At 35.6% G+C, this 12295-nt stretch overlaps 1 protein-coding gene across 4 annotated transcripts in view; it reads right to left on the minus strand.

Moving 5' to 3' along the window:
• The window catches only part of LOC126738965 (uncharacterized), a 316299-nt gene that overhangs the window by 45972 nt on the left and 258032 nt on the right, over window positions 1-12295 (minus strand). For all 4 annotated transcript variants that reach the window (XM_050444469.1, XM_050444471.1, XM_050444472.1 and 1 more), the window contains 2 exons: window positions 3966-4338; window positions 3442-3903 (listed from right to left, as the gene is read on the minus strand). In XM_050444469.1, the coding sequence (XP_050300426.1) occupies window positions 3442-3903; window positions 3966-4338 (835 nt within the window). The remainder of the gene's footprint in view (window positions 1-3441; window positions 3904-3965; window positions 4339-12295) is intronic.

A 12295-nucleotide genomic window follows, 5' to 3' on the forward strand; every position in this document is an offset into this window, starting at 1 on the left:
TGGAAATGTCCCATGGGTAAGGTGCCCCAAGATCAATAACACCTATTTGCAAGATGGCTCGTTGGCACAATACCAAAGATGTAACCCTTGGAGGTCGCTACCCTTAGGATGGATACTAGGAGGGTGGTGAAAACTGCCAGGGTTCTAATATGGGTACCTTCGAACCTCCATGCCAATACTGAACACGGCCAGATCCTAGATCTGAACTGGTATAAAATAAAGACTTACAAAATGGAGTACTAAAAACTGAAAACTGGAGGATTGTGGACAGTAGGGAGGGTGCTAGCACTTGTTATAAATAGAGGTAAGATTAACTATGATCAAAACTCTGAAAACGTTAGATCATGTATTATTTTCAAAATTAACTTAATGCTTTAAAACTAACCTATCTTTGTTCTAGAGACTAAACGGCTATAATACTAAAACTACATATTATGGAGGGTACATGGTCCGAAGCTATTGTCGCTTTGATCTATTAATACTGTAGGCAATTAACCCAACAGCTAATTGTGGGTATGGACGCAAATAAATGCACATACAGTGTGCACTTACATCAACACTAGAAAAAAATACTCATTAGATTTTATTATAATGAAGAATCTATAAATTCTAGACCGGGGTAATGACCCACCTTTATAACACGTAACCGCAAAAAGATCTAAGATCATATTTATCGGATAACAGGCATATTGCATTGAGGTCACACATGAGAGGGGATCTCTGGACCTATATAAGAAAGACGAAATGGGAAAAATAAAAAAACAGAAATAAATGATAACCTCAAGAACCTACAAAAACTTCAGCCTGGACCACTTCCTTGCCTTCTTCGACCATACCTGTCACTTCCAGACTTCCGAGTCTAACAACTACTTCTCAAACTACTAGTATAGAAGAAGTCAGCTCTTCGGTAGAAGATGGAAGCAAAAATGGAGATGTCAGCACCTCAAGTAACACAGATGTAACAACTGAAGGCTCTAAAGAACAAAATGAGAACAGTACACCTAGTTCAAATGACAACCAGTCGAGTACTGAAAATAATAGTGAAGAACTGACAACTCCCGCTGACCAGGATTGTGACAATGGACATATTGGTATATGTAGACCCTTTTATTTAAATTATTAATTTTTAAAATTATCACTTTATAGCTCCAAGAGTTTTCCCATCAGAAGACGGAGACCAATCAGTATACCTACCTGATAAAGATTGCACCAAATTTCGGCAATGTTCAAATGGAGTTGCTCACTTAATGAACTGTTCTGAAGGTCTACACTTTAACCCAACTTTAAATGTGTGTGATTCGCCATGGGATGCTGGCCACCAGTCAGCTCCAGAATGCAATTCTAACCTCATATGATGACAAGTATCCACCTTTGAAACAAAACACCAGCAAAGACACGTCCTACGGGAATATGAGAAGAAACTTAACCTAGCTAAACTGAGAGAATAAAAAGAAACAATCACTAATCCAAAATAAATTAGTATGGTATACTGACGAATCAAAAATGGATAGTGAAACAGAAGCACGAATATATTGCCTTAATCCGAGAGTCAACTTGTTTGCATTACTCGCGCAGCGTACTGCAGTATTTCAAGCCGAAATTCATGCTATAGAGATGTGCTTAAGGGAAACATTGGGAAGAGGCTCTGGCAACAAAGACATAACAATCTTTATAGATAGTCAAGCCTCGACAAAAGCTTTAATATGCTTAACCATCAATTCCAAATTAGTCTGGAACTGTTTACAGCACCTATTTAATCTGGCAAACCAAAACAGGAAAAGTCTTGCCTGGATGCCAGGACATACAGGCGTGGAAGGTAATTCAAAATGACTCCCTAATAAGGCAAGGATCTGAAGAACCATTTATAAGCCCTGAACCTGTACTTCACATAACAAAAACCTTGGTCTGTGACAAGCTCAAAAAGTGGTAAAAGTACCGGGTACGCTGAATCATAGTAAAACAATGCTAAAAGATTCATTAGCCACATTTATCTGTGAGATACTAAAGAGATACTACTCTCATATAATTTTGGAGTGCCCTGTACTCGATAGCTGGAGGAAATAAAATCTACTGGAGGACAACTTTTTTCGGGAGGAAAACTCATTGCAGCTAAATGCAACTACATTTAGCTGCAGTTTCAGGGATTTATTAACACCTTGTCCTGTTGCCAGAACAAATCAATCAATCAATTAGCTACTAAAGCTTTTCTGCGCTCCGTAAGAAGGATATCAAAGAGTACCATAAACAATAATGAATAAGTCTGCGGCAAACACAATAATAGTTCATAGAGTTCTACTTACTCCCACTGATCAGTTTCTCAAACAATTGATATTACTGATTCAAACTCAGGAGGAGCATTGGCAACTTCCTTACAAGGTACCGTAGGGGAGATGTATTCAACTCCTAGGTCACTCATTGAGTAGAAAAACGGTTCCAACGTTTAGCAATATAACTCATTCATTAACGGAGACTGTTATTAAACCTAGAGCAGTGGTATAAGACTTATGTGATTCAGATGGTTATCATGGTTATCGTTACTACGTATGTTAAAAGAAAATCGAATTGGAAAACGCAAATCATCCTTACTATAGATTAGATTTTGTTAGCCACTCATAGTAGAAAACAAAAGAAAAATGAGGAAAATTAAAGTTAAAGATATCAAAGCGCAGATTCAATAAAGAACATTTCAGATTCTTTTTTCAATGAAAGTAAAATAATTTAGAAGAAGCTTGGAATGTAAGAGTAAACGGTCCTAACGGTTCTAACGGAAGAATGATCACGTGGACATTAAGCTGTCCTATAAACTGTTCGAACCCTTTGATGTGAGATAGCAAGTTGAAATGGGCCAAAGAGCTGAAGATGGAAAATGGATGAAAACAGTGCTAAGAAATAAAAGGTCTAACGACCTCAAGCCTACAATAGATATTGCTAAATATCGCGTTGCAATCTCATTCAAAATATATATCAGAAAAATTCAAAAATATATGATCAATATTAAAATGAGTTAAACAAACAATTGGACAAAGATGCTTTGAATACTTAAGCGTTAACGTTTATCAGAGACTTGCTCTTATCATTGGAACTGCGCAGTCAATTTTTACTTTTAAAAAGGCAATTTAATTCTTCTTAACAAGTGAAAACGAAAAGAAACCTTAAAATATCGACAAATATATCTCGAAACTTATTCATCCTGGTTTTAAATTGTTTTTTGTGGTTAGTTAGGTATATTTTTTAGAGTTAGTTTATTAGCGTCCTAGTATAGTGAGTAAAACTTTGATCATTGGGATAGATACTTAGTATATGTTTCTTCTACCACGCGCGAGTTTTCTCTTGTTGCTATGCTTTGTGTTTATGTGTAATGTTAAAAAGTTATAGTAAGAAAATTATTTGTATGTTTACCATATTGCAATAAATGCCAGATTATTTTTATTATTAACTCACCTTATCGTTACTGATAGCTGCAAACTGTGGCACAAAAATATTATCCGCCGGCTTCGCTGTTTTTGTGGGGATATAAGTTAAATTAGGAGGAAAACTAACTGCTGTCAGGGTCATGGTAGGGGCAAACGGATGAATATTAGGCAGGGGATTGTTAGCTGGAAGGGCTTCTGGCAGTTTGTTTGGAGCTGGAAGAATTTTTCTTGGCGTAGACGAGTATTTCCTCGGCTTGTCCACTAGCATTCGTTTCGTAGCTTTCACCTTCCACTGGCTCTTATTTAAAGCTGAATTGACCACTATCTGGTGGGCTTGAACCTCTGTACGGAGACTCTTAATTTTTAATATGTCCTTTCTCAGTCCGGATTTCGTTTGAGTTTTAAAGTACTCGGTTATTTTTCCTTGTTGCATTTTTGAACTGTTAAGTTCGGCGACAGGTTTCTTGGCTCCTTTGTAATTATTGTTACACTAAAACAGATGTAATTATCAACAAACGCTCTATTTTTAAATGAATTTCTCAGATTACTTACAACATTCATACTTTTCGCTCCCTGCACTCCACTTTTCACACCATTCAGACACGCAGTCAGCTGTTTCTTGACAGTCGACTCCTCGCAATTCTTCGCTCTCTTACTATAGGCAGTGTTCTTTTCATTAAGCGTTCGTTTGACAGGTGATCCTCCTTTACCTCCTTCGTCTCCTACGTCTTCCGCTTGATGGGCGGCCCAAGGCCAGTGCGGGTGATGGGCGGACTGGGCGGGCGGCATTTTGGCGGCGTGCGTTCCGTTCCCGGAGTCCTCAGAGTGGTTTGAGGCAGTGCTAAACGGGGATCCGGGGTCGGTAATGTCACTCGATGCTGTACTGCTCCCACTACAATCTGAACAGCTTAGAACCGCAACACCACTAAAAAAAATAAAGAGAAAAAATTAAAATTTAAATATGGCAGATGTGGGTCATATATAGAAAGAGTTATGAGAGGATGTCATTTTATGTCCAAGTTAGTAAATATAAAAACTAACAAATAATGCAATATTTTCTCCCTAAACTATTATAGTTCATAGTTTGAACTAAGCCACTCATACTTCTAAAAATATTCTAAAATCTTGATCTTTAAAGTAAGTTAGTGCATAACTTAAATGGACACGATCCCACTATAATATAAATGACACAACAGACGTGCCTCCACAATAATTTAATTAAATGCCCTTGAATCATTAATTGGGGGTTATACTACGTTATTAGTACATCCAGGAGCTGAGTCTTGCTTCTCAAAGAGCCACTCTTCCACCCCCAGCAAGATTATCGGCAACGCCGCGAACTAAAACGCCCCAGATGGCGCGTCAAAGGCATCGTATCCTGTTTAGATCGGAATCGAACGCTACTATCCCCAAAGTAAGAGGGTGGTAAAAAGAGAGAGAGAGAAAAAAAAAGGAGACGGGAGCAGCATGGTGCGTGCACGTGTCCATTGGCCATGCTACAAAGAAAGTAGGGCACGCACCAAAGTTACCCCCTTTTGTAACACTCTTTTCTCCCGATGAGAGTACACAAGAGATGCATTTCCCTATGGCCCTGTATACACACTTAACTAGAGCTAAAAAAAAAAAACTGGCCAAGGCTCTAGTTTATTCCGGCCTTCATGGCCGATGATGTTCGAGGTTAAAATTAAGGGTGAAGGATCACGAGGGTGCGTTAATTTATTTAAACTTTCATAATTAAAAGATGGGGAAGGGTGAATGCACTTTGTTTGATGGACGTTTACAGGTCTAGACTCATTATTATCTAGTAAAATTAGGGTTATATTGTTCTTTATATTGTAGTATCGATTTTTATTCAACTCGAGCAAGAAAGAAAGATAATTGGTACACTTGAGGTTGAAAAGGAATGGAAATAAATAATGCAATACCAGACACGTCACCCGTGTTTGGTATTTGTGGATGAATCGTAGGAGACAGTTGCTGAAACTGAAAGCATGATTCTTGATGAGATTATAATACGCCTTTGGCACTAAACATTATGCGAACACTAAACTTAAATTCACAGTCAATGATGGCATATTGAAAAACACTTGATTATGTCGTGATTTATTATCTAAACTGGCAAGAGTCGTTGGATCACAACCAAACAGAGAAATGCACAACAGTAATAGAGTTAACAAGTAGTCAATCAGATGTTGATCAAATGGTTCAATTTATCGACTTGATCATGATTTCTTTTTGATAAGTTTAAATCAAAATTATGAATGCGGTAGTTGTAGGGCTCATCGGCCTTCTACTAAGCCAATGAAGATAATGTGGATACATTTCTCAATTATGTTTATAGATATGTAAGGATGACCAGTTTAACTTTGAATCTAAGGTAGTATAGTGACAGGGAAGACCAATTAGTCTTTTATTTCAAATACCTAGCTAAAAGAATAAAAAAGTAGTGCATAATCTAAATGGACATGATGTAATTTTTTTTAAAATTGCATTTTATCTAATTTTAAGCTTTTATTTATTCGTATAATGCTGTATTTCTTTTAATTGTTGGATTTTACATTAAAACTTTTGCTAAGTTTTATTAAAATTAGGTTTTGTATAAGAAATAATTAATTAATTAACAATTAATTGTTTCTTATACAAAACCTGTATCTATTTGCTTTAATTAATTGTGGTTATTTCACCTAAATAATCATTTACATGTTCCATTGTACTTATTGGCTTCGAGAAATTAATCTTGTATCACTCGCATAAGTTTATACATAAAACTGAGTCTTAGATGTCATATATCACAAACAATAGGGATGATCTGAGGAATACTTCAACTGTTTTCACGTGGTCTCATCTAACACGCTCTTACTCACTCTGACCCTTTGCTGTATGCCTCACGAATTGAAAGTAAAGAGAACAGAAGATTGACTAAAGCATTTTCTTATTTATTTATTTATTTATTCACTTACTGGTCTTGCCCATTTACAGTAAAATAAAATCTAAAATATATTAGAAAAAAAAGGAAGCGTGTAAAAACAAATATATATAATAAAATGATCATTAGACCGAGTTTAACAAAGACAGGTACACTAAGAGATAAAAATAATCAGACTTCAAAATTGTATCACATTTCTTTTCAATAGACTTATAAATCTTTCAAAGATAACATCAAAAAAGTCTAGACTTTGGGCATAGTTTGCTATATACGCCCCATTGACCAAATTAATTTTTTGTCAGTAAACCACGAAAATTGAATTTTTTTATAAAATAATTTGGAATCTGCCTTATGTCTCCTGACTTTTAATATTGGAACTTGAAATACATTTTAGGGATATGGGACTTGTGAGGTAAATATCGAAAAAATCGTCCTTGCACCCATTCCAGTCTATGTATACGGCAAGCATAGTGAGGGCTTTAAACTAATAAACAGTATTTAAGCAATAGTCTTACTAAAGTTATTTAATAACAGAAATACTCGTAAAAACAGATATACTTTTTTTTATAAACCGAAGCATACTGGGTGCCCTGATAGAGTAGACTCCAGGGTCACTTTCAGATCCCATACTGATGAAATCTGAGAAAAAGGTGATCCCTTAAAAGTATAATCAAACATGTTTTATGTTGTTTCTTAGTAAAATATATTGAGTAATATTTTACTATATGTAGATCCATGCATTATCCTCATACCACTCATCTAGTCTTTTTAGGTCTGATTAAAGTTTTAAACAATCTTCGATCCAAAAAACAGTGATATAACATTTTAGGTCATCAGCAAAACGTAAGAATTTAAAGAAGTGAAAACAGTTGGAGATATCACTAATAAATGTGATAAATAATAAAAAGCCCTTGAGGGACTCTTGGTTTGAGAGGTAATTTGCTTAGCCATTTTAAAAATGTGCCCTGAATGCCAGCAACTTTTAGTTTACTAAGTAAAACTCCATGACTCCCCTTATAGAATGCCTTGGAAAGTAGGTTTAAATGGCGTGTACCTAACCACCCTTATCTAAGGCGGACCAATAGTCAACAAAGGTAATTAAATTTAGTCCTGTAGATTTTTTGAAAAAAATCAAATTGCTAATCAGCTACTGTTATATCCAATGGTCTTTTTAAATAGTTTTGGGATAACTATTGTTACTAATATCAGCTTCATGGTCAGATTTGAAGATTGGTGTGGGGCAGCTTAGTTCCCAATATTCTGGAAAAACAGCCAAGGAGAGTGATTCGCTAAACATAATGTGAACTGGATGAGAACAACACTACATGCGTCTGAACCAGGACTATTGTTTATATTCATATTTGTGATTTCTTTGTTTCTTCTTTAGGTGCAATACCAGAGTCCTTAGAGAGACGTTCCTTTTTCTGGTTGTATGTCACCATACAAACTATGGTAAATTTTCTCCATTGAATCGACCCCACATGTTGGAAAATATATTTAATCAGGCTTTTGACTTAGTGGATTTAAAGCCTTTAAAACTTAAAAGGTGTCTGAGTGAGTTTACTCGTTGAGTACAATGTGTTAAGTATCAAATACATTTGATGGCATTTACTTTTCTTATTTTGATTATTTTCCTTAAAGGTATGTTTTTAGTTGTTTTATATATTTTTTTACTCAACTGGGGAAAACTATATATGGTTGTATTCATTTTTTTTTGGCCAAGATTAGTTTGTGCTTACATTTTTCCGGAAGTTTTATCTTATTTGTATATCTTGTGCTGCTACATATTAATATACATTTAGATAGATATATTGTTGATTTATAGAAAATTTGGATATTTAATAGATTAAGTTCATTATATATCTTATTAATATATTTGTTGATGGCAGAATAATTATATACATTAAGGGTTAGGATATAATTTATTTTGTAATTTTGTAAGAATGAGGACATCCCGTAAATAAATAAATAAATGTTTATAAATGCAAATTTATTTTTGGGGTATAATATTATTAGCTTTTTCTTATGCAGTTCAGCACGAGTGGTCACATGATAAATTTGATACTACTACTCACCAATGCTATTGCTTACGAAAATTGAGAATTTATTATTATTAATATTAATCAAAAATGTCTCATAAAGAATGTACGTTACGGTCATATGCCCGCATAGCCTGACCCCAAACTAGATAAGTAATCTAGAGAACCAAAATGCATTTACCCATTAAATCTCTCTTTTTACTATCGCGGCACCACATTAATTATTCAAAATCCTACACACGAAAACCGGGTGTCACAAAAGTTGGCCGGGCTCGATCCAATGGCGTAGAGCAACGCGATTAACATAAGTGCTCGTTGAGATACACATCTCAGGCATTTGCATAATTTAAAATTAATCGCGCACCTCTGCTCTAGTAAAACAGCGTTAAGTGAACATAAAAATTCATTTTCCATGAAAGCGTCGAGAGGCACCCCCACCCCTTAAATAAGGTAAGTTAATGAAGGGTTTGAAAAACACGCATTTTCTGAAACCGACCGGAGTGGAGATAAAATAGGTGCGAAAAGTAAAGCCAACCTAGAGAAATATCACATCTATATCACAGCGGAATTGGGCGACATACTACAAAAGTGCGTATCATTGATTGGCCAAAGCTTTAGAGCTCGATTAATTTTAAATCAATAAATTTAAAAATTATTGATTATTACAAGGCATATGTTCATATTGCTGAAAATTATATTAAGATATTTTCATATACATCTCATAATACCACAGGCAGCAAAAGTTCTTAATTTTAGATATATAAGGATGAAATTCTTAAAAAAATAGAGTTGGAACATTAAAGAAATATCAAAAATAAGTCTGATATTTCCAGCTGGTTCCATAGATCGAATCATTTTAATATATGTATAGAGGCAGAAGAAGTTAAACAGGTTAACTTAATACTATGTATTATGTAATTTTATAGTGGGATAATAAACTTTTTAATTGTTTTTTTTTTATCAAAGCTTATGAGCGGGGTATTCCGCTAACGTATGACTTATATGTAAGCGCACGTACCCAAAATAACAGCACTTGATGTAAAATAGGTTAGTCACATCTTTTGGGTTTTCCAATTGGAGATTATTTGGTTCTTTCAGAAGATGCTTTTCGACCAGAGAATTTGCAGATATTACATTAGGGAGAATTGTTACTGCACTGCGATGACGGATGGTTTTTACTTTATGTGCTAATAAATTCAATTGTGGATAGTTTCCTTATATGCTACATTTTCCAGGTCCTAGTAAGCGTTTGCTTTTAAATTTTGAACTGTGTTTTTAGGTTAGTACTTGTAAAATGGGATTTTTTCGATTATAAGGTTATATTTAAGACATATTGCTAGGTGGATAGTTTTAGTTAAATTGTCATGCAACCTGCTTCCATGTGCTGAATGGTCTCTGGTTTGTCGTTGCAGATTCTACATCTGTCGTTTGAAATATTCTGTTTCAGTATATACTTGCGATAGTTTTTGTTGCCATTACCTGGGTCTGTCCAATAAAGCCCTCAGTCTTTTTTCTTAGGAGGCTTCCAGTTAAGTGTTAATTTAGTTAACTTTGTCCGAATGTAATGCAGCTGGCTTTTGTAGTATTCTTAAGTTCAGGTGCTTCATTCTCTTCAAGGTTTAAAGGAGTCAGTTAGTGATTTATGATAGTTATCAGTACAATGATTGTTGAACTGATCTGATGTAATTATGCCTATTTCCTTTCTATTGAGATCCAGTTATTGGTGAATAATTTTAGCAGCTTGATTGTGGCGTATTAAATTTTCTGCATGTATCTTTTTCTTCAAATTGAAGGCAGTATTTCTCGTAATTTCGTGTTCTTATCAACGTTATCTTTATTATATTATATAGGTTGTATACTCTTTGGGAACTTGTCACACATACAGCTCGTTCTTGTTGGCCTGAGTTTATGTTAAATTCGAGATTTAGAGGTGTATACCCTGGGAATTCCACAGCTGCCAATCTCATTAATGTATCGTTGGATTCGAGGAGTCGTTGTTTTAGACTTTGCTATTGCATAACTTCTAGATGTTCACCATTCCCCGACCACCTTTTTTACGGGACAAATGAAGCATTTTTATTGATGCATTCGTCTGTAAACATCAAAACCTGGTTAGCATTCAGTATGTTGTTCTATCTAGCTTGAATGATTTGTCGAAACAGTGGGCTGCCGTGCATATGGCAGTTGTGCATATAGGTCTCCTGATGGACACGTCATGCCCCACCGGGGGTTACCAGAGCCCAACGGCCTTAGAAAAACCAATAAGGCTCTCTGGTTTGAAGGACTTAAAGTCACTCGGTACACTGAAAGTGTTACCCAAGTATTTGAACACTGGTGAGTGCTGGGCACTCCCCGACTACATGGTCAACGGTTTTATCCTTCACATAGCACCATCGGCATTCCAGGTTGTCTGCAATACCGATAGTATGGAGATAGCCTCTTAAGTGCCAGTGACCGGTTAAAAGACCTGTCACTAGCCGAATTCTATCTAGCTTATTTAGATCAATATCGGCCCATTTTAAAATCTCAAAAGTATAGTTTAAGGTAGGTACTAGCTGCCCAAATGTTTAGGGCAGTGATTTGATTTTTGGCGGGAAGTTTGGTATTGAGAATTTTGACTACTCGCTTCTCAAATTTTTCGGAACAGTTACGTGTTGTCAATACGTTTATGGCTTTGTGCCATTTTCAAAAATTTATAAGTATCTTCTGGTTAAGTTGCAGATTTTCAATCAACTGGGAAACACTGCAGCAACCTGGTTATGCCAGTGTAAATAGTCGGTTTTGGCAAGCAAGCCGCAAGCTGCTGTGACATGTTGGGTAGTCTCTGATTTTTCTTGATACTTTCTACACCATCATCTCTTATTGTAAGGTCTTTTACAATGCGTTTTAAGTAGTTCCTTATGTTGATTACTTGGTCTTGAATCTCTTCTTTTTAATTACGTATTGTATGCAATTTTATTGACAAAAGGTTGATCGACTTTAAAGGAGTGTCTCACCACGCAGTGTCCATCCTCGCCGTTCACGATGTTTCTTTGCCTTGTTGCATATCTCTTTATTTAATTGTCTCTGCGCACTTGCTAGGTTGAGCGTCGTAGATCTCTTGTCTGTCAAGCACACACTTTGATGGAAAGGTAACACCTTACTATGCTGTTGGTGGAAAGTTCTCACAACATGAGCTATTTGTTGCAAGGGTCCTTGATGTCTAGAAGTCCACTACTTCACTTATCACGAGGAGATGTCAATATGTGCTCGATTAAGGAGTCATTTCGGTTCTCATCTTCCTCATGATATTGTCACGATCTGTACTGGTCTATGAGATCACTTCAAAAAATAATTTGAGAATTGGTAAAGCCATAGTGTTAGGAATTTTGAAGATGTTCTTGCTGGTTAGATTAGTCCTGCACACTCGACTGTTACTTGGTACTTATTTGTGAGATTTTCCTTTATTTTATTGTGTTTAAATACCTTGCTCGTATCCAAGATAATTGAACGTGTCTTCTTATTTCTTACTTTCGACTAGAGCCTCTCACCTCTAATTGGAGGTCTCGTGTAAACACCTGCTTTTTTCTATATTTATGATTTTGGACTTGTCCAATTCAAACATGATAATGATGTTATTGGCGAAATTTTTTATTGGATGAGTTGCTTAAGCTTGTTATGTGATGGATAAAGTTTGAAGTTATTCATGTACAACTAACAAAATATCGTAGGCGTCACTTGTTAGTGTTTCAGGGTGTTAATGTTTCATCATATCCCAGTTCTATTCAGTATTTTAAAACCATGGGTTAAGAGCTAAACAGAATCAAACAGGGAATTTCCTTAAAAGATATTTTGGTCAAACTTGATTGCAGGGATAGAGATAAAGCCATCAGTTGATAGTTGGATAACCGTTTCACTAGCATTATTAAAATTTCAAA

This window comes from Anthonomus grandis, chromosome 7 (genome assembly GCF_022605725.1).
Source record: "Anthonomus grandis grandis chromosome 7, icAntGran1.3, whole genome shotgun sequence".
Taxonomy (NCBI): Eukaryota; Metazoa; Arthropoda; class Insecta; order Coleoptera; family Curculionidae; genus Anthonomus; species Anthonomus grandis.